General features: G+C 34.8%; 2 protein-coding genes across 2 annotated transcripts; one reads left to right on the top strand and one right to left on the bottom strand.

Annotated features, from left to right (window-relative positions):
• The first annotated feature begins 8226 nt into the window (after positions 1 to 8226).
• Positions 8227 to 14271, top strand: LOC133330300 (probable cytochrome P450 28d1). The gene is made up of 8 exons (XM_061538747.1): positions 8227 to 8414; positions 8487 to 8625; positions 12758 to 12865; positions 12958 to 13062; positions 13115 to 13540; positions 13598 to 13715; positions 13778 to 14041; positions 14102 to 14271. The coding sequence occupies exons 1-8, from the start codon at positions 8227 to 8229 to the stop codon at positions 14269 to 14271; spliced, it is 1518 nt and encodes a 505-aa protein (XP_061394731.1).
• Positions 14272 to 17634: 3363 nt separating this feature from the next.
• Positions 17635 to 22120, bottom strand: LOC133330298 (probable cytochrome P450 28a5). Its single transcript, XM_061538745.1, has 8 exons — positions 21933 to 22120; positions 21712 to 21850; positions 19257 to 19364; positions 19081 to 19185; positions 18593 to 19018; positions 18405 to 18522; positions 17864 to 18127; positions 17635 to 17801 (listed from the first exon to the last, which is right to left on the bottom strand). Exons 1-8 carry the CDS (start codon positions 22118 to 22120, stop codon positions 17635 to 17637), a joined length of 1515 nt encoding a protein of 504 aa, XP_061394729.1.
• Between the last annotated feature and the right edge of the window lie 1771 nt (positions 22121 to 23891).

Genomic DNA, 23891 nt, shown 5'->3' with positions numbered 1-23891 from the left:
TTTGGTTGGCCACCAGAACTCAACCATGGTGATGGTGTGGGCCGTCATAACAGCCGATGATCGCTCTCCGCTTGTATTAATCGACCTTGGCATCAGAATAAATGCCGAATATTATCGCGAAAATATTCTGGAGGATGTTTTAAAGCCTTGGGCACATAGTTACAACATGAGGTTCCTCGCTTCATGAACACTAAAATCTCCGTATACCAATCCGTTGGACTATTGTGTCTGGAGTACTTTGTACCAAAGTGTCGATCACCTCAAGCAATCGCTTCGCCGTGAATGGGCCAAATTACCGCAGGGCAACATGCAGGCAGCGTGTGACGGTTTCATTGGCCGTTTGAAGGCCATACTTCGTGCCAAAGGAGACCAATTCGAACAAATCTAAACTTATTCAAAAACTCGATGCTATTTCCGACATTGTTTTCTTTCATTCAATAAAATTTAAAAAAAAAATAACAAGTAAAAAATCGTTAAGTTCGCCGGGCCGAACTTTGGATACATAGATATACTGCCAGCTACTTGAAATGAAAATATAGGGAACATACCAAAAAATGGACCTATACCGACATTTCTACAAACCGATTATGTAAACCATAATTTTTAATAGAAAATTATACCCTCAGCCTTATGGCTAATTAGTGTGTATACACTTTCACACGGTGAAAATGTGTCTCATCGAAATATTAGTTCTAGACCCCATGTTTCTTTGGACCACATACGTTTCAAAAAAATTTGATTTCATCCCATCTTATTATTTCTTCCAAACTTAGTTCAAATCCGAATTTGGGGAATATCGGTCCATGCCTTCTGGTACCTCCCACACAGGGGCTACGGCTAAGCCTAAATGCGGGCTATTGTTCACATATAGTTCATTATCAAACCGTACGTTCTAGTTTTTTTTTATCTCGATATCCTTCGCAGGTGAAATGATTACAACAGAGTGTTAGAACCAAAACCAAAACGCGGAAAAATCAGATAATTATTTTAATATAAAAAATTGGGTTATATGGGGACTACCCCCGAAAAGAGGTTGACTAATAATAAATTTTGGTAGGGAGATATGTTACCATATACGGCTACAAAATACCAAATTTCAAGGAATTAGGTTGAAAAACGCGCTCAAGTACCTCATAATACCGAAATTTGGGGGTACCAGAAAAAATGGACTTATATTTATAATTTTTATTGGAGATATTTGGTACCCAATAAGAACCCAATGTACCAAATTTCAGCGAATTCGGTTGAAAACCGCGCTCAAGAACCCTAAAATACCGAAAATTGGGGGGTACCCTTATATGGGGCTACCAGAAAAATTGGACCTATATTTATAATTTTTTGTGGAGAGATTTGGTACCTATTAAGAACTCAAAATACTAAATTGCAGCCAATTCGGTGGAAAAATGCGATCAAAACGCCCCAAAATACTGAAAATTAGAAGGTACCGTTATATGGGGGCTACCCGAAAAAATGGGCCGATGTTAATATTTTTTTTTTTTTTTTTTGAGATATTTCGTACCCAAAAAGAACCCAATGTACCAAATTTCAGCGAATTCGGTTGAAAAACAACAGAGTGTTAGAACCAAAACCAAAATGCGGAAAAATCAGATAATTATTTTAATATAAAAAATTGGGTTATATGGGGACTACCCCCAAAAAGAGGTTGACTATTAATAAATTTTGGTAGGGAGATTTGTTACCATATACGACTACAAAATACCAAATTTCAAGGAATTCGGTTGAAAAACGCCCTCAAGAACCCTAAAATACCGAAAATTTTGCGGTACCCCTATATGGGGGCTACCCGAAAAAATTGACCTATATTTTTAATTTTTAGTATAGAGATTTGCTACCCAATAAGAACTCAAATTACTAAATTGCAGCCAATTCGGTGAAAAAATCCGGTCAAAACCCTTCAAAAACTGAAAATTGGGAGGTACCCTTATATGGGGGCTACCAGAAAAAGTAGACCTATATGTATAATTTTTTGTGTAGACATTTAGTACCCAATAAGAACCCAATGTACCAAATTTCAGTGAATTCGGTTGAAAACCGCGCTCAAGAACCCTAAAATACCGAAAATTGGGGGGTACCCTTATATGGGAGCTATGCTTAAAAGTGGACCGATATACCCCATCTTCGAGCTTGCAGACAAAAGACAACCCTATGCAAAATTTCAGCACCCTATCTCAATTTCTTCAGAAGATAGCGTGATTACAACAGACGGACGGACATGGCTAGATCGTCTTAGAATTTTACCCTGATCAAGAATATATATATATATATATACTTTATAGGGTCGGAAATGAATATTTCGATGAGTTACAAACGGAATGACAAAATTAATATACCCTCCATACTATGGTGGTGGGTATATAAATTATGGCGTTAGATTTTGTTGCTGTTTTTATACCCTACACAACTATGTTGTCAGGGTATTATAGCTTTGTGCAGCCCCAAAAGTTTGTAACGCCGCGAAATATTGGTCCTAGACTCACCTTTAAGTATACCGATCGTCATATCTCGACTAGCTAAGTCGATTTAGACATGTGTGTCCGTCCGTCTGTCCATTATAATTTGTAAACACGATACAGGCCACAGTTATGGACCAATCTTCACGAAATTTTGCATGTAGGATGGGTTCTGGCCAATGAAGACCCCTATTTTTGGGAAAGATCGATTAATATTTAGGGGATGAAATGGACCAAATACTAAATTTTTGTCGGTTTTTCTGGTCGCTCCAGAGGCCGCAATTATGGCCCAAACTTCGTGAAATTTTCGATGGAGAAGGGGATCAGGCCAAAGAATAAGCATGCCTGTTTTCATAAAGATCGGTCAATATTTAGTGGGTCAAATGGACCCTGACTTTGTGTGAAAAATTACAAAATTTATATTCTATAGCGTATATATTTACCCCTGAAGGACATAGACCCGAAAAGTTTATATTATATCCAAGTGGAGTGGTTGCCCTTTAAATTAATACCAATTATATTGTTGTATGTGCTCGGATGTGGGAGTTACACCTAAAATTTACAGGTATCTTCGTATTCGTATATTATTTAGTAACTCATTATAACTCTAGAGAGAGGAACTATAGCGCTGATCGCTTTGAAATGTTCCATGAGGTTCCAATTATGGTCAAGGATAACGCCTATAATTTTCGGTGATGATCAGATAATAATTTTGGAATGAAGTGGACCGAAAACTTATTTTTTTTTGTGTTATTATCGAGTCGATCTATAGACCACAAATGAAAGCCGAACATCACAACACAACCCACGGTGAAGGGAATCTGGACAATAGCTGTACTGAATACTCGTAATATTCGGAAAATATGTCAGTTTGGCAAGAGGGTGCAAATATCACGAATTATTGCCCAGGCTCGGAATATACATCCGCAGAAATTTTGAGTTCCGTGGTAGTTGTGTAGGGTATCGTATGGTCGGCCCCGTCCGACTACACTGCTCCGCTCACTGGTTTTATCTTACCCTGTATTGCATTGTTAATTTTGAAACCACTGTCCCACAATCACACTCATTTCACACCATCTTTGCCATTAAGTTAGAAAAAAAACAAAAATCTCAAATCAATCATATACAACAAAACTAAAATCTAAATATTTTTCAAAAGCAATATCTTATTATGGAAACAAATAAAAATAATTAAAATTAAATTAAATAATGCACAATATTTATAGATGAAACTAAATTTAAATTCTTAGCACTAATTTAATATAACAAAATACATTTTACTATTACTAACTAACAATTGGAACAAAGTAAATTAAATAATAAAAATAAATGATATATAAGTTTAATGCTTAAGAAGCCCATCGAAAAAGAAATCTAAAATATATTTAGTTAAGCTTTCAAAATGATAATATTCTAGTTAAAATATTAGGCTAATGTTATAAAAACAAACACACACACTCACATACACAAAATAAATAACAACAACAATTATACAAACATAAAATAAAATCGTTAGGCAAAAAACCAAAAAAAAAATAAAAAATATTAAGATGGCTTGTATTGAGACTGATTTTATAATAAAAACAACAATTAAAAAAAAAATAAAACTATAATATAACCCTTGTAAAAAATAAACCTGTAATGTTTTGAAATTTTAAGGATATGAGAAATAAAATAAAGCACTCTCTCACACACACACACACATTAATCAAAATGGTTATGAATTGTAAGGAAATCTTGAAAACAAAAAAAAAATAGTATAAATAATGTGGAACACAAAAGCAAAGCCATAGAAATACCAAAGATGAATGAAAATGTAACACTATAAGAACATAAAAATATATATTTATTTAAAATAAAAAAAACTTACATAAATGTTGTATTTTGCACAACAGCAACAACAAATCTGCAGAGAAACCAATTCTTTATTTTTAGTTTAAATATAAGAGGGCAACAAAAAGAAATATAAACAAATTAGTTCATGAAATTAATTAATATTTAAGATAAAACGAAACAAAAAAACTTGGATTCCAAAAAAACACGAATCTCTCACACACACTGTCACATGTCACTTTTTATCATCCAGTCATTCGTTTGCAGCTAATGCAATTTGTTTTTTTTATTTATTTTTCGAATCGAAGAGTATGAAATGGCTATTGGCAGGCAAATTCGCTCTTATATTTGTTTTTTTTTCTTGACTTCTTTCTCTGTGTATATATTTTGTAGTATAGAATAGAAGCATATTACGAATGTATCAACTATTTCTTATGATCAAATTTTATTTTTCTATTTCTGTAAAAGCTTTTGTAACTATCAAAATCCATATACAAAAGAATGTGAATGAATTAACAGAAAAAAAAAACCAACAAAACAACTATAAATTTGAAATTAAATAAAAGATAACTTTTAAAAAACTAAAACACGGCGATTTTTAATTTTACATATAATTCTTGCTAGGCAATACTTTTTTGGACTTTTCAAAGAATATTTTGTTAGGGACCAAAACAAGGCGGGGATTTTTAAATGACCGATACAGGCATGAATTAAAGAATATTTTTTCAAGGGTCACCACAGGCGTGGATCTTTCAAAGAATATATTTTCAAGGATCACCGTAGGACTGGATTTTTTAAAGAACATTTTTTCAAGGATCACCAAGGCGTGGATCTTTAAAAGAATATTTCTTCGAGGATCACCGTAGGCCTGGATTTTATAAAGAATGTTTTTTCAAGGATCACCGTAGGTGTGGATATTTTAAAGAATATTTTATCAAAGATCACCACAGGCGTGAATTTTTTAAAGAATATATTTTCAAGGATCACCATAAGCGTGGACATTTAAAAGAATATTTTTTCTGGGATCACCGTAGGCGTGGACATTTAAGGGAACCCCACCCATTCTTGATTTAAATATATTTGAAGATTTAAAAGAGAAGAAAAATAATTTACAAAAAATTTTTGTTATTGTTTTATTGGTGTTTTTTGTAGTTAAAGAAAAGTCCTTATTTTTGATGGCGGGCATGATAACTCCTTACTGGAACATCGGAATCCGAAAATTCCAACGGTGTTAGAAATAGTACATGTCTGGCTCTCGTATGAACTAGGATTATTAAAATTAACAAAATGGCGGACCTTTGAAAAAATATTTTTGGAAAATCGCCAATTTTTTACAAAAAAAAAAACAAGTTAAAAATAAGGAAGATCTTCACCGATTGGCTTTATCCTAGTTCATACGATAGCTATACACTCACAGAGAAACGTGTAAAAATTTGGAATCGATTGGGTTATCAGTTTTTGAGTTATCGTGTCCGCCATTCGCAAAAGAGAAAAACGCGTTTAAAGTTTGAGAAGCCCTTTAGCCGTCACTTGATGCCGACACAATAAATCGGCAATATTTTCAAGAGTTCTTGAGATTTTCTCTTGAAATTTTGTAGGGACATTCTTGAATTAGTGTAGATTCGAATTAAATCAAAAAAAATTTTGACCCCGAGAATAGGGGGGTCCCCTTAAAAGAATATTTTTTTTATGATCACCGTGGGATCGCGTGGACTTAAAAAAAGACATGAGTGGATTTTTTTAAGGAATATTTTGTCATGGCGTGGATATTTTAAAGAATATTTTTGTCAGGCGTGGATTTTTGACGGAATATTTTTGTCAGGCTTGGATTTTTTAGAGAATATTTTTGTCAGGCGTGGATTTTTATGAGAATATTTTTGTCAGGCTTGGATTGTTTAAAGAATTTGAAATATTGGTCCTAGACCCACCTTTAAGTATACCGATACCGTCATATCTCGACTAGCTGAATCGATATAGACATGTGTGTCCGGACAGACGGTCCATTATAATTTGTAAACACGATACAGGCCACAGTTATGGACCAATCTGCACGAAATTTTGCATGTAGGATGGGTTCGGCCCAATGATAAAAATCGGTCAATATTTAGCGGGTCAAATAGACCCTGACTTTTGTCATTTGAAAAATGACAAAATTTGTATTCTATGACGTATATGTTTACTCCTAAAGGAAATTTTTGTCAGGCGTGGATTTTTTAAAGCATTTTTTGGTCAGGCGTGGATTTTTTAAAGCATTTTTTGGTCAGGCGTGGATTTTATAAATATTTTTTTTCAGCCGTGGATTTTTTAAATATTTTTTTTTCAGGCGTGGATTTTTTAAAGACTTTTTTCAGGCGTGGATTTTTTAAAGAATTTTTTTGTCAGGCGTGGATTTTTTAAAGAATTTTTTTGTCAGGCGTGGATTTTTTAAAGATAATTTTTGTCAGGTGTGGAATTTTTAAAGAAAATTTTTGTCAGGCGTGGATTTTTTAAAAAAAATTTTTGTCAGGCGTGGATTTTTTAAAGAAAATTTTTGTCAGGCGTGGATTTTTTAAAGAAAATTTTTGTCAGGCGTGGATTTTTTAAAGAAAATTTTTATCAGGCGTGGATTTTTTAAAGAAAATTTTTGTCAGGCGTGGATTTTTTAAAGAAAATTTTTATCAGGCACGGATTTTTTAAAGAAAATTTTTGTCAGGCGTGGATTTTTTAAAGAAAATTTTTATCAGGCGTGGATTTTTTAAAGAAAATTTTTGTCAGCTGTAGATGTTTAATTGTAAACAAAGTACAAGTCGCATTTATAATCCGATTTGGATGAAATTCATTCATCATTTGTTTGGCCCAAGGACGTACCCTATTGAAATTGGGAAAAATCGGTTCAGATTTAGATATAGCTCCCATATATATTTTCGTCCGATTGAATGTAAATGTTGCACCAAAGTCCCTATATATCTTTCGATTTGCACGAAATTTTTTTTACAGCGTAATGAATTAGGTCTAGAATGATGTGTGTTAAGTTTTCTGAAAATCGGTCCAGATTTTGATATAGCTCCCATATATATTTTCGTCCGATTTAATGTAAATGGTGCACCAAAGACCCTATATATCTTTCGATTGGCACGAAACGTACTGAATTGAGTCTAGAATGATGTCAGCCAAGTTTCCTGAAAATCGGTCCAGATTTAAATATAGCTCCCATAAATAGTTTCGTCCGATTTTAGTTAAATGGTACACCAAAGACCCAACGTTATGTCGATTGACACAAAATTTTGCACAACGTACTAAAGTTAATATAACTTAGCATGCGGAAAGTTTTGTTGAAGTCGCTACAAATTTGGATAGAGCTACCATATATATTTTCTCCCGATTTTAAGTAAATTACGCACCAAGAAATCAAAATGTGGCCGATATGCATACAACATACTGAAATTAGTATAACCTAACCATCTGTTGAATAAACACAAAGTGGTGAAGGGTATCATATAGTCGGCACTGTCCGACTTTACCAACACAAGCCATGCGAATATTTTTCATGGAATATGTTTTTAAAGAATATTTTTTATAAAGAAGACCACACAGCATAGTTATTTCATTAAAGAATATTTTTGAGGGCCAAATAGAATGTGTCAGTCACCTGGCAGATCTACCCTCGTAACACGATAGCCATATACTCGTATATCAGTTATAACAGTGTCCAACACGAACAAACATTATTGATAATGAATTTCACCACAATCTACATACGCCGATCTTCGAACAAATATTATTTGAAATTAATGAAAAAGTTTTCGGTCAAGTTTACGATTAACTTTACATTCAATCGCGTTCAATACAGAGAGTCAGTCGTTATTTTATTATCGCATCGAAAACAACATACCCTCTCAAGTAGAAAAAAACAAACAAACAAAGAAAAGCATCGATAAAAAATATGTTATCGACAATATTAGCCGGTATTTGCCTTCTACTGCTTGTCGTATACTTATTTTTGATTTGGCCCTATGATTATTGGCAGAAACGCGGAGTGAATGGGCCGAAATCCTTACCATTTGTTGGAAATTATTTGAGTACTTTAACCCAGAAGCGGAATATTGTCCTTGATATTCAGGATGTCTATGAGTGAATATTCATGAAGATAATATTTAAAATTGCATTTGTATTATTCTTTGGAATGTTGTTTCTTTTTTTCAGTAAACATAAACATACCGATAATTTTGTGGGAATTTTTTCCGCACGGACGCCACAATTACTAATTACCAATGCCAATATGGTCAGGCGAATTCTGGTCTCAGACTTTAAAAAGTTTCACGATAATTATTTTACAACAATGGTGAGTATTTGCAGATCTTTTTTTAAGGTCCAACACTATGTCGAAGAATTTTAAAGAATGCCAAGGGTCAGCACATACGAGCCCCAGGTTCAAGCATCTCGATATACAAGGCCACCTGGATTTCTCCTGATCAAACAACGAGAAATCAAATTGATCATGTCGTAATAGACGGAAGGCATTCATCCAGTGTATTAGACGTTCGATCGATCCGTGGAGCGAATATCGATTCGGACCACTACCTTGTAGCAGCTAAGGTTCGCACTCGTCTTAATGTAGCTGCAAAGGTGCGATCACACAACACAACACGGAAACTCGACGTCGAAAAGCTGAAAACACAACAGATATCAGAAGCCTACTCCGCTCAACTTATCCATCTGCTGGACGAAAGCACTTCTTGTCCCGATAATAGTATAGAAGCACAATGGCAAAGAATTGCCCACTCCCTACAAACTGCAGCAAAAGCAACACTTGGGTACCAAAAACCACCACCAAGAAACCCATGGTACGATCAGGAGTGTCGTAATGCTACTGATGTGAAAAACGGTATAAGGCATAGAGAAACCCTGCAGACATTAGCAACACGTAGTGCGATGGAGAATTATCGGGAGAAAAGGAGAGAGGAGAATCGAGATGTACGGGAGTCAGAATGAAGTCCGGAAATTTTACCAACGAGTAAAACGCCAAACCGAAGACTTTGGTGCAGGCACATCCTCCTGTAGAGATGAAAAAGGAAACCTGGTGACAGATACAGACAGCGTGTTGAGGATCTGGAAGGAGCATTTTGAAAAGCTTCTGGTATCAAATAGTGGTGTTGAAGAAGATACCCCAGAACCAATAAGAGATGATGGTATAAAGTGTATACCACCTAGCCAAGATGAGGTCATAAAAGCAATTAATCGATGGGTTAGGCTAGATGAATGCATGCCCAATGATTGGAACCTCAGCATCCTGTGTCTCGTGCACAAAAAAGGAGACAAGACGATATGTGCCAACTATAGAGGAATAAGTCTCTTTCCCATTGCATATAAAGTGCTATCCAGTGTGCTGTGTGAACGATTGAAGCCAATGATCAATGACATCATCGGACCATACCAATGAGGCTTCAGACCTGGCAAATCCACCATTGACCAGATTTTCACTCTGCGCCAAATCCTGGAAAAGACCCACGAAAAACACATCAACACATTCCACCTATTCGTCGAGGTGTATAAAGCCATATCTTCGTTCGGAATTCCTGCAAAATTAATACGGCTATGCAGGATAACTTTAAGTGGTACAAGGTCAGCAGTTAAAGTTGGAAAGGACCTATCGAAGCCCTTCAATACCGAACGTGATCTTTTTAACATCCTGCTGGAAAAGGTCATAAGAGACGCAAAGGTGAACAGAAATGACACTCTGTACACCAAACAAAATATGTTACTCGCCTACGCCGATGAAATCGATATAATGGGTCGAACATTGGGAGCGGTAACATCCACCTTTGAACAAATTGAGAAGGAGTCTACCAAAGTGGGTCCGGCAGTAAATGGCGAGAAGACCAAGCTGATGGTATCAAGGCGCAAGACTTCCAGTAGTCTCGGACCAACTGTGAAACATGAGAACTACACCTTCGTGGTAGTTAAAGATTTTATATACCTTGGTACCGCCATAAATAAAACTAATGACATCAAGCAGATGAGGCAGCTCTTTTTATACCCTCTACCATAGTTTGGAGGGTATATTAGTTTTGTTTTTCCGTTTGTAAAGCATCGAAATAATCATTTCCGACCCTATAAAGTATATATATTCTATGACGATCTAAGCATGTCCGTCTGTCCGTCTGTTGTAATCACTCTAGCGTCTAAACGATTTGACATAGATCGCCAAAAAATTGCATAGAGTCGTCTTTTGTCTGCAGGCAGGTCAAGTTTGAAGATGAGATATATCGGCCCACGTTTAGGCATAGCTCCCATATAAGGGTACCCCCCAATTTTCGGTATTTTGAGGTTCTTGATCTCTTATTTCAACCGAATTCGCTGAAATTTCCACCAAAAATTATAAATATAGATTCCTTTTTTCGGATAGCCCCAATTTAAGGTTACCCCCCAATTTTCGGTATTTTGGGGACCTTGAGCGCGTTTTTAACCGAATTCGCTGAAATTTAGTACATTGGGTTCTTATTTAGTGTCAAATATCTACTCAGACATTGGTCCACTTTTTCTGATAGCCCCCATATAAGGGTATCCCCAAATTTTCGGTATTTTGAAGTTCTTGAGTGCGTTTTTTAACCGAATTCGCTGAAATTTGGTACTGTGAGCTCTTATTGGATAACAAATCTCCCCGCAAAAAAATTATAAATAAAGGTCCACTTTTTCGGATAGCCCCCATATAAGGGTTCCCCCCAATTTTCGGTATTTTGGAGTTCTTGAATGCGTTTTTCAACCGAATTCGCTGAAATTTGGTACATTGTGTTCTTATTTGGTGCCAAATATCTTAATTAAAAATTATAAACATCTTTCCACTTTTTCGGATAACCCCCATATAAGGGTACCCCCAATTTTCGGTATTTTGGGGTTCTTGAGCTCGTTTTTCAACCGAATTTGCTGTAATTTTGTATTTTGAAGTATATGGTAAAAAAACTCCCTACCAAAAATTATTAATATTCACCCCATTTTAGGGGTAGTCCCCATATAACCCCCCTTTTATACCCTTCACCACACTGTGGTACAGGGTATAATGTTTTTGTGCATATGTTTGTAACAGGCAAAAATAATCGAGATAGACCCATGGTTACTTTTGAGAATATGCATAGAATCACTTTCTGAGTCGATTTATGCATGTCCGTCCGTCTGTAGATGTTAAATTGTAAACAAAGTACAGGTCGCATTTATGATCCGAATTGGATGAAATTTGGCACAGCTCATTTGTTTGGCCCAAGGACGAACCCTATTGAAATTGGGAAAAATCGGTTCAGATTTAGATATAGCTCCCATATATATTTTCGTCCGATTTAATGTAAACGGTCCCTATATATCTTTCGATTTGCACGAAATTTGGCACAACGTAATGAATTAGGTCTAGAATGATGTGTGTAAAATTTCATAAAAATCGGTTCAGATTTAGATATAGCTCCCATATATTCGTCCGATTTATGGTAAATTGTGTACCAATGTGCCTACATATCTTTCGATTTGCACGAAATTTGGCATAGCATAATGAATTATGTCTAGAATGATGTCTGTTAAGTTTCCTGGAATTCGGTCCAGATTTAGATATAGCTCCCATATATATTTTCGTCCGATTTAAGGTAATTGGTGCGCCAAAGTTCCTAAATATCTTTCGATCTGCACGAAATTTGGCACAGCGTACTGAATTAAGTCTAGAACGATGTGTGTAAAATTTCTTCAAAATCGGTTCAGATTTAGATATAGCTCCTATATGTAGTTTCGCCCGATTTTAGGTAAATAGTCCAGTTAAGTCCCTATATATCTTCCGATTTGCAGGAAATTTGGCACAGCATAATGAATAAGGTCTAGAATGAAGTGTGCTAAGTTTCGTGAAAAATGGTTCAAATTTAGATATAGGTCTCATATATATTTTCGTCCGGATTTATGTAATTGGTGCACCAAAGTTCCTATATATCTTTCGATTTGCACGAATTTTGGTATAGGGTACTGAATTAAGTCTAGAATGATGTTGCTAAGCTTCGTGAAAAAATCCATAGCTAGGCCGATTGACACAACGCACTGATGTAATATAAATTAGTCTCTGGCAAGATTCCCTGAAATCGGTTTAGATGTATTCTACATATGTTAGGATACATATATAGAATATTCCCAAAGTGGTGAAGGGTATCATATAGTCGGCCCAGGCCGACTTTACTACTTTCCTTACTGGTTTAAGCTCGGCTTATGGAACATCCGTTTTGTATCAAGCCAGCTAAGCAATTTTTAATATTTTTTTACGGCTTATCATAGGGTTGGATTTTTAACGGAATGTTTTCAAGACGTGGTTTTTTAAAACAATATTTTTGAAGGTCCTTTGCAGTCGTGAACTGTTAAATATATCTTTCAAGGTCCCTAAGATGCGTGGATTTTAAAAACAATATTTTTTCAAGTTCCAAACTTAAAAAAAAAATATTTTTCCTTTTTAGATTGACAAGAAATCGGATTTCATATTTGGAAATAATCCCTTTATGTTAACTGGCGATGAGTGGAAGGAAAGGAGAGCTGAAGTAACTCCAGGTCTTACAATGAACAGAGTAAGAAAGTCTGAAAATTGTCTCTTCAATGAAGAAGTTTTTTCTACAAAAAACATCCATTCCTGATTACCTTTTTTTACAAAATGTTCTAGATAAAAAATGTTTTCCCGGTCACCGAAAAGATATGCAAATCCATGGTAGAATATATTGCCCAACAATCGTTAATGGCTAGCAAGGATGGCATTAATGCAAATGAGGTAAGTTGAACGGAATTAGTTCAAGCCCTAACTGTACACTCCACATTTTTAGCTCAGCTTACGTTTCACCTGTGAAGTTGTCACCGATTGTGTTTTGGGTGTAAAGGCCGAAGCCTTTAGCAAAAAATCCAGTCTTATTTTGGAGAAGACCAAAAACATCTTCGAGCAAACCCCTACCTTTATAATTTATTCCATTTTGCATGGACTCTTCCCATGGATTCAGAAATACAAGAAAGTTAATTTTGTTCCCAAGCCAATCGAAATATTTTTTGTCGATCTAATGCAAAATGTCTTGAGTATGAGAAAAGCTCAAATCGAAGAGGGCATTAATGTGGATCGTGTCGATTTTCTAAATTACATGCTGCATTTGCAAGAGAAAAAAAATTTGGATCTCAAGGAGTTGACCGCGCATACAATGACATTTTTACTGGATGGGTTTTTGACAACTGCTAACGTACTGTCACATTGTTTATTACTGGTAGGTTAAACTAAAATTTTAGTAAGGAAAAATTTTAATGAAAATCACATTTTCCAGCTGGGCCGTGATTCAAAACGTCAACAAATTTTGCGTGAGGAAATCACAGAAAATTTGAAAAATATCAATGATTTTGAGAAAATTATGGATTTGCCATTTCTCGATGCCTGTATTCATGGTAATACTGTGGATGGAAAATATTGTTTTATGATACTACAAATTTTTACTTTTTTATTTTAGAAACTCTTCGTTTATTCCCACCCGTCAGCTTCAATTTTAAAATGTGTACCGAACCCGCTGAATTGGAAAACTCAAATGGCCATAAATTACATGTCGAACCGGGAACCGCTATTGTTATACCCACCCTAGCCATTATGACGGATGAAACTCATTATGAAAATCCACTATCCTTTGTTCCAGAACGTTTCCTCAACGGTGGTCTCAAACGCTACAAAGAACAAGGTCTATTTCTGGGATTTGGTGATGGACCACGTATTTGCTTGGGTAAGAAATGGGGATAATGCACAATAAATGTTGACTACATTTTTTAAAATTTATTTTTAGGAATGCGCTTTGCTTTAGCACAACTCAAAACAGCCCTAGTTGAAATCATTAGAAATTATTATGTTCACATTAATCCAAAGACCCGCCAGGACAACAAGTTTGATCCAACATATTTTATGTTGCGACTTGATGGTGGCATTTGGTTGGATTTTGAAAAACTGATAAAATGATAATATCTATATGTATGAGATTGTGTACTATAAGAATACTTATTAAAGCAAAATTAAGTTCCAACTTAATTGTTATTCAAGGGTGGATTTCTAAAAGAATATTTGTTTAGGGTCCACTACAGGAGTGGACTTTTAAAAGAATATTTTTTCAGGCGCCAAAAAAGGCGTGGATTTTTAAAAGAATATTCAAAAGAATATTTTCAGGCAGCAATACAGGCGTGGATTTAAAAAAAAAATATATTTTTCTGACACGGAAAAAGCGCGGATTTTTAAAAGAATATTTTTTTAGGCACCAAAAAAGGCGTAGACTTTTACAAGAATATTTTTTCAAGCACCAAAAAAGGTGTGGATTTTTAAAAGGATATTTTTGAAGGGAACAATAGGAGCGTGGATTTTCAAAAGAATATTTTTGAAGGGAACAATAGGAGCGTGAATTTTCAAAAGAATATTTTTGAAGGGAACAATACAGGCGTGGGATCAATAAAGACGTGGATATCCAGGCACCAAAAAGGAGCGGATTTTTAAAAGAATATTTTTCCAGGTACCGAAAACCAATGCAGGCGTGGATTTTTAAAAGAATACTTCTAAGGGACCAATAGAGACGTGGATATACAGGCACTAACAAGGAGCGGATTTTTAAAAGAATATTTTTCCAGGCACCGAAAACCAATACAGGCGTGGATTTTTAAAAGAATATTTTTTCAGGCGTGGATTTTTAAAAGAATATATTTTCAGGCGTGGATTTTCAAAAGAATATTTTTAGGCGTGGATTTTTAAAAGAATATTTTTTAGGCGTAGATTTTTAAAAGAATATTTTTTAGGCGTGGATTTTTAAAAGAATATTTTTTTTCCAGGAGCCCTATAGGCGAGGATTTTCAAAAGAATATTTTTTAGGCGTGGACTTTTAAAAGAATATTTTCTTAGGCGTGGATTTTTAAAAGAATATTTTTTAGGCGTGGATTTTTAAAAGAATATTTTTTAGGCGTGGATTTTTAAAAGAATATTTTTTAGGCGTGGATTTTTAAAAGAATATTTTTTAGGCGTGGATTATTAAAAGAATATTTTTTAGGCGTGGACTTTTAAAAGAATATTTTCTTAGGCGTGGATTTTTAAAAGAATATTTTTTAGGCGTGGATTTTTAAAAGAATATTTTTTCAGGCCCAAAACAGGCGTGGATTTTTAAAAGAATATTTTTTCAGGCCCAAAACAGGCGTGGATTTTTAAAAGAATATTTTTACAGGCACCAAAAAAATGCGTAGATTTTTAAAAGAATATTTTTCAGGCACCGAAAAAGGCGTGGATTTTTAATAGAAGATTTTTTCAGCAACAAAAAAGGCGTAGACTTTTACAAGAACATTTTTTCAAGCACCAAAAAAGGCGTGGATTTTTAAAAGACTATTTTTGAAGGGAACAATAGGAGTGTGGATTTTCAAAAGACTATTTTTGAAGGGAACAATAGGAGTGTGGATTTTCAAAAGAATATTTTGAAGGGATTAATAGGAGCGTGGATTTTTAAAAGAATATTTTTCTAAAAGAATATTTCTAAGGGACCAATGATATCCAGGCACCAAAAACGAGCGGATTTTTGAAAATATATTTTTCCAGGCGCCAAAAAGCAATACAGGCGTGGATTTTTAAAAGAATATATTTTCAGGCCCAAAACAGGCGAGTATTTTTAAAGACAAACATATTTTCTCAGGCCCAATAAAGCCTTGGATTTTTAAAGAAATATTTTTTAAGGTCCGAAGAAGTTTAGATTTTTTAAAGAATTTTTTTTTATGGTCCCGAAGAAGTTTGGATTTTTTAAAGAATTTTTTTATGGTCCCGAAGAAGTTTGGATTTTTTAAAGAATTTTTTTATGGTCCCGAAGAAGTTTGGATTTTTTAAAGAATTTTTTTATGGTCCCGAAGAAGTTTGGATTTTTTAAAGAATATTCACCACACCGTAACAGGCAAAAGGAATCGAGATAGACACATGTCTAGTCTAGAACGATATGTGTTAAATTTAGTGAAAATCGGTTTAGATTTAGATATACCTCCCATACCTCCCGAAGAAGTTTGGATTTTTTTATGGTCCCGAAGAAGTTTGGATTTTTTAAAGAATTTGTTTATGGTCCCGAAGAAGTTTGGATTTTTTAAAGAATATTCACCACACCGTAACAGGCAAAAGGAATCGAGATAGACACATGGTTCCTTTTGAGAATATGCATAGAATCACTTTCTGAGTCGATTTATGCATGTCCGTCCGTCTGTTGATGTTAAATTGTAAACAAAGTAAAAGGTCGCATTTATGATCCGATTTGACACAAGTCACTTATTTGACCCTATTAAAATTCAAGAAAATAGGTTCAGATTTAGATATAGCTCCCATATATACTTTCGTCCGACTTAAGGTAAATGGAGCACCAAAAACCCTAAATATCGTTTGATTTGCACGAAATTTGGCACAGCATACTAATTTAAGCCTAGAATGATATGTGCTAAGTTTCGTGAAAATCGGTTCAGATTTAGATATAGCTCCCACATATATTTTCGTCCGATTTAAGGTAAATGGGGCACAAATGTCCATATATATCCTTCGATTTGGACGAAATTTGGCATAGCGTTCTGATTTAAGCCTGGAAAGATGTGTGTAACATTTCGTGAAAATCGGTTCAGATTTAGATATAGCTCCCACATATATTTTCGTCCGATTTAAGGTAAATGGTGCACCAAAGTCTTTATATATCTTTCGATTTGGACGAAATTTGGTTTAGCGTACTAAATTGAGTCATGAATGATGAGTAGTAAGTTTCGGGAAAATCGGTTCAGATTTCGGTATAGCTCCCATATATACTTTCCTCCGATTTAATGTAAATGGTGCAGCAAAGTTCCTATATATCCTTCGATTTGCATGAAATTTGGAATAGCGTAGTGAATGGAGTCTAGAATGCTGTGTGGTACGTTTCGGGAAAATCGTTTCAGATTTCAATTGAGACTTGAATGACATTATTGCGAAATTGGTGCAATGTGTATTTCAAACGGGTGTCTGATTGAGTTTAAATTTTTAACGGTGCGACGTACCGAATAGCGTGTATCAAGGCATGAGTATGTTCCTTCGAGGGAACATTGACATGCAATTGTAAGGATACATATGTGGAATATACCCAAAGTGGTGATGGGTATCATGTAGTCGGTCCAGTCCGACTTTACTACATTCCTTACTGGTTTTCATTTACAAATTTAAAATATTTTTTTGTTTTCAGTGATCAATTTTTAATTTATTAAATTTTTTCATTTGTATCATTAAGTTTCTAGTAAATTAAAGTAATTTTTGTCGATATGTTACACAAGAATTTTTGTTAATTTTTAACAAATAACGAACTTAATTAATGCTATCAAACTCCAACCATATACCACCATCCAGGCGCATCAAAAAATATGTTGGATCCAATCTGTTGTCAGTGCGTGTTGTGGAATTCACGCGAATTTCAAAATTGCGAACAATCTCCACCAGGGCTCCCTTTATTTGTGTCAATGCAAAACGCATACCTGCAAAATAAATCGATACGGATTTAAATTACGGTTCAATAAATATAACCCCCTCAACTCACCTAAACATATACGTGGTCCATCACCGAATGCCAAGTACAACCCTTGATCCTTATATTTCTTTAAGCCACCATTTAGAAAACGTTCCGGTACAAAGTTGGCAGCATTTTCATAGTAATCTTCATCCAATAGCAGTGCTTGTATGGGCAGAACCACCGTCGTACCTTCGTTTATTTTTAATTTTTTTCCATTTTTATTTTCGAATTCAATCGATTCTGTGCAAAGTTTTGTTGAAAATGCACCGGGAGGGAATAGGCGAAGGGTTTCTATAAACAAGAGAATATTTTTTGTTATTTTTTTGAGATTTTTTTCAAATGCACCAAAGTCCCTATATAACTTTCGATTTGCACGAAATCTTAGCGTACTAAATTGATTCAGGAAAGATGATGGTAAGTTTCAAAATCTGTTCAGATTTCGGTATAGCTCCCGTATATACTTTCCTCCGATTTTATGTAAATAGTGCAGCAAAGTCCCTATATATCCTTCGATTGGCATGAAGGATATATAGGGTGTTTTTAAGAAGGACTATTAGCCTATAATTACCATGTATACATGCATCCAAATAAGGCAACTCCATAATTGTATCAAAATCATTATTTGGACCCAATTTCTCAAGGATTTCATTACGAAGAATTTGCTGACGATCGGCATCACGACCCAGCTAAAATGAATATTTAGGGACAAAAAATTAGACGTTCTTTTTAATATTCAATGACTTCTTCTTCACCCACCAATAGCAAACAATGGGACAAAACATTCGCAGTTGTCTCAAAACCATCCAACAGGAATGTCATTGTGTGCGCGGTCAATTCGGGTATTTGTAGATTTTTCTTTTCCTGCAGATAGAGCATGTAATTGATGAAATCCACACGATCCTCATTAACACCCTTTTCTTTTTGTTCTTTTCTCATGCTCAGCGAATTTTCCATTAAATCGACAAAGAACTCTTCAACGGGTTTTGGTATGAAACGTAATTTTTTGACCTTCTTAATCCAGGGTAACATACCGGCCAATAGGGTATAGGCAACAAAAACAAATGACTGATCAAACAGATTTTTGGTCATATGCAATATCGGACTGGGCTTATGGGCAAAGGCATCGGCCGAAAGTCCAAGAACACAATCGGTTACAACCTCACAGGTGTAACGTAGACTAAGCTGAAAGGTGGAAACATAAGGGATATATCTATTAAAACTAATGGGATTTAGAGGTCACTTACATCTTTGCCATCAATGCCATCCTTATTGCCGATTTTCATTTGTTCCTTTATAAATCCAACCATAGTTTGGCAAACTTTATTTGTAACCGGGAAAACAGTTTTTATCTGAAATATTCAAAAATGGTTTCAAAAATGTTCACAATTAAAAAATTTATTTTATTTGAGTAATATCATACCCTGTTTGAGGTAAATCCTGGAGTAATTTCAGCTCTTCGCTCCTTCCATTCTTCGCCAGTCAAAACAAATGGGTTGTTGCCCAGAATAAAGTCCGTATTTTTATCGGCCTAAAAACCAAATGGATATAATATAGGAATATATTTTCAAGGGTCAGAGGCGTGGATTTTTAAAAGAAACAAATTTCAAGCCTCAACACAAGCGTAGATTTTTAAAAGAAGATTTTTCAGGGCTCAACACAGGCGTGGATTTTTAAAAGACGATTTTTTCAGGGCTCAACACAGGTGTGCCTTTTTCAAAGAAGATTTTTTCAAGCCTCAACACAGGCTTGGATTTTTAAAAGAATATTTTTTCATGGACCAACACATGCGTGGATTTTTTAAAGAAGATTTTTTTCAAGGCTCAACAGAGACGTAGATTTGCGAAAGAAAATTTTTTTAGGGCTCAACACAGGCGTGGATTTTTAAAAGAAGAATTTTTCAAGGCTCAACACAGGCGTGGATTTTTAAACGAAGATTTTTTTCAAGGCTCAACACAGGCGTGGATTTTTAAAAGAAGATTTTTTCAAGGCTCAACACAGGCGTGGATTTTTAAAAGAAGATTTTTTCAAGGCTCAACACAGGCGTGGATTTTTAAAAGAAGATTTTTTCAAGGCTCAACACAGGCGTGGATATTTAAAATAATATTTTTTCAAGGCTCAACACAGGCGTGGATATTTGAAATAATATTTTTTCAAGGCTCCACACAGGCGTGGATATTTAAAATAATATTTTTTCGAGGCTCAACACAGGCGTGGATATTTAAAATAATATTTTTTCAAGGCTCCACACAGGCGTGGATATTTAAAATAATATTTTTTCGAGGCTCAACACAGGCGTGGATATTTAAAATAATATTTTCTCAAGCCTCAACACAGGCGTGGATCAACACAGGCGTGGATATTTAAAATAATATTTTTTCAAGGCTCAACACAGGCGTGGATAAACACATGCGTGGATATTTAAAAGAAGATTTTTTCAATACCACCACAAATTTTTTCAAGGCTCAACACAGGCGTGAATTTTTAAAAGAAGTTTTTTTTTCAAGGCTCAACACAGGCGTGGATTTTTAAAAGAAGATTTTTTCTAGCCTCAACACAGGCGTGGATTTTTAAAAGAAGATTTTTTCAAACCTCAACTCAGGCGTGGATTTTTAAAAGAAGATTTTTTTAAGCCTCAACACAGCCGTGCATTTTTAAAGGAAGATTTTTTCAAGCCTCAACACAGCCCTGAATTTGTAAAGGAAGATTTTTTCAAGCCTCAACACAGCCGTGAATTTGTAAACGAAGATTTTTTCAATGCACAACAAAAGGCGTGGATTTGTATAAGAAGATTTTTTTCGGGGCTCAAAGTAGGTGTGGACTTTTAAAAGAAGATTTTTTTCGGGGCTCAAAGTAGGTGTGGACTTTTAAAAGAAGATTTTTTAGGGCTCAACACAGGCGTGGATTTCTTATGGAATATTTTCTTCTAATGTCATTAGAGGGTGGAGTCATTCAATAAAATCTTTCTAATGTCAAGGAGTTGTTCAATAATATTTATACCCTACACAACTATGTTGTAGCTTTGTGCAGCCCCAAGAGTTTGTAACGCCGCGAAATGTTGTTCCTAGACCCACCTTTATGTATACCGATCGTCATATCTCGACTAGCTGAGTCTATCAACACATGTGTGTCCGTCTGTCCATCTGTCCATTATAATTTGTAAACACGATACAGGCCACAGTTATGGACATATCTTCACCAAATTTTCTGGTCGCTCCAGAGGCCGTAATTATGGCCCAAACTTACATGGAGAAGGGAATCGGGCCAAAGAATAAACATGCCCCTTTTGATAAGGATCGGTCAATATTTAGCGGGTCAAATGGACCCTAACATTTGTGTGAAAAATTACAAAATTTGTATTCTATATCGTATATATTTACTCCTGCAGGACTTTTGGGATGAAGTGGACCGTAAACTTTTTTTTTATTTTGAGTCGATCTATAGGCTACAATAATAAGCCGAACATCACAACACAACCCACGGTGAAGGGAATATGGGCAAGTAATTAGAAGGGCTGTACTGAATATTGGTAATATTCGGAAAATATGTCACTGTAATTAAGAGGTGCTGTTGACCTCTAATCGGACAAGCGGGTGCAACTATCACGAAATATTACCCGGCCTCGGAATAAAAATCCGCAGAAAAATAGTGTAGGTTATCATATGGTCGGCCGCGTCCGACAATACTGCTCCGCTCACTGGTTTTCTTATGTCAAGGAGTCGTTCAATTATATTTTTCTAATGTCATGGAGACGTTCAAGAATATTTTCCAGGTTCTATTAGAGCGTGGAGTCCTTTAATAATATTTTTCATTACGGCGTGGTATTTTTAATGAAGATAATTTTCAAGATTCATTAGAGTTTAAAATTGTTTACTTACCATTGTTGAGGCATCATTGTCGTGAAAATTTTTAAAATCCGTTACCAAAACTCGGCGTATCAGTTTTGGATTTAGTACCAACAATTGCGGAGTTCGGCAATTATAAATTCCCACAAAATCATCGGTTTTTTTGTATGCTCTAAAAGGGATAATTTTTCATTAGCACTTCCTCAATAATTCGTCGCTGCAAGGCCAGGCAAAAAAAAATAAATAAAACCTACTCATAAACATCAAGAATATCACAGGCAATATTACGTTTCTGTGTAAAACCACTGGGATAATTTCCGACAAAGGGGCGTGGCTTTGGACCATTGACACCGCGTTGTTTCCAATAGTTAAATGGCCAAACCAAAAATAAGTACAACAGTAATAAAATTGCACAACACAGGGTCAATAGGAAACCTAACATCGTTTTATCGGGTTACTTTTATTTTATTTTTATTTTTTATCACTTTTTTGTGTTGTTTATATTTCTATTTTATTTTCTAACTGCGCCACCCTAACGCTTTGACGATCCACTAACGAATGAAAAGTTTCACCCTGAAATTGATCTAACTAGAAGTAATTTTTTCATATTAACCTGTAGAATAAAAAACAATTGAATCAAATAATAATAAAAAAATTGTCTCTACAGACATTTACCGACAGATCTCCATCACCCGCCGCAGAAGCGGGACAAGCACAGAATAATAAATATATGCTGGACAGTGATTTAAGGGCAGTAGGCGATTGATTAGATAAATGAAATGAAAAAAAAAAAACACACACACACAAATCTGATATGAATGTAAACAATCATTTACAGTGGATCCAATTTGGATTCAATTACACCATGTCACAAAATGTTAGATAACTTAGAATTTTGGAATTTTGAATTATGGAAGAGCAGTCACATTAATGTTGCACGGTTTAACTTTAGATAGAATTTTAGAATTTTGAATTATGGAAGAGCAGTCACTACGGATCCCCTGTGCAACATTAATATTGCACAGTTTAACTTTAAATTGATGAAATTATGTCTGCAACATTTCGGTTATATAAAAAAATAAAAATAATTTAATAATGTAACAATGGTTTTTTGTTTGAGAAATGCCAAAAATAGAATCAAGATTCTATGTATGTAAATCGACTTTGCTTTTATAAATAAATATTCAGTACAATTATATACGAGGGTAAATTACAAATTCGTTGACCCTTTCAATATCCCGTTGTTGTTGCCTTGAAATTTTTTTTTTAACCCACACACGTACTAAGCCTTGAAGAAATATTCTTTTCAAAAAATTAACGTCATAAACAAATGTTCTTTTCAAAATAATGGCCTGCGCTATGCAAAAAAAAAAATATTTTTTAAAAGTTTACCCTGCGCTATGCCATAAAAACTATACATTTAAAAATCCATGCCTTTGTTGGTCCATGAAAAAATATACTTTTGAAAATCCACGCCTGTGTTGACCCTTGAAAAAAATTCTTCTTTTAAAAATCCACTCATCTGTTAGCCCATAAAAAATATTCTTTTAAAAATTAACGCCTGAGCGGGTCCATAAAACATATTCTTTTAGAAATCCATGCCTGTATTGGTCCATAAAAATATTCTTTTAGATATCCATGTCTGTGTTGGTCCATAATAAATATTCTTTCAGAAATCCACACCCGTGGTGGCCATTAAAAAATATTCTTCTAAAAATCCACGCCTGCTTTGAGGTTTAGAAAACTTCTTTTAAAAATCAAAGTCCTGTGTTAAGCCTTAAAAAATCTTCTTCTAAAAATCCACGCTTTGAGGTTTAGAAAACTTATTTTAAAAATCAAAGTCCTGTGTTAAGCCTTGAACGCTTTTGTTGAGCCTTGAAAAATCTACTTTTAAAAAAAATCCACGCCTGTGTTGAATTTAAAACAAGTGAAAAAAACTTAAGTTCGGCCGGGCCGAACTTTGGATACCCTCCACCATAGATATACTGACAGGTACTAGAAATAAAAGTATATAGAAAAAAACATACCAAAAAGTGGACCTATACCGACATTCCTAAAAAGGGATTATGTAAACCATAATAAAAAATTCAGTAATTTTAATGGATAATTATACACTGTGGCCAATCGAAATATTGGTTCTAGACCCCACGTTTCTTTGGACCAAATACGTTTCAAAAAATTTAGATTTCATCCAAACTTTGTCCATCTTATTA

The sequence above is a fragment of the Musca vetustissima genome, unplaced genomic scaffold (assembly GCF_032173495.1).
Source record: "Musca vetustissima isolate MV318-11 ecotype Yass unplaced genomic scaffold, APGP_CSIRO_Mvet_v1 utg99353, whole genome shotgun sequence".
NCBI classification, from domain to species: domain Eukaryota; kingdom Metazoa; phylum Arthropoda; class Insecta; order Diptera; family Muscidae; genus Musca; species Musca vetustissima.
Note: the sequence above shows the minus strand (reverse complement) of the source record. Positions and strands in the feature narration are given on the sequence as shown.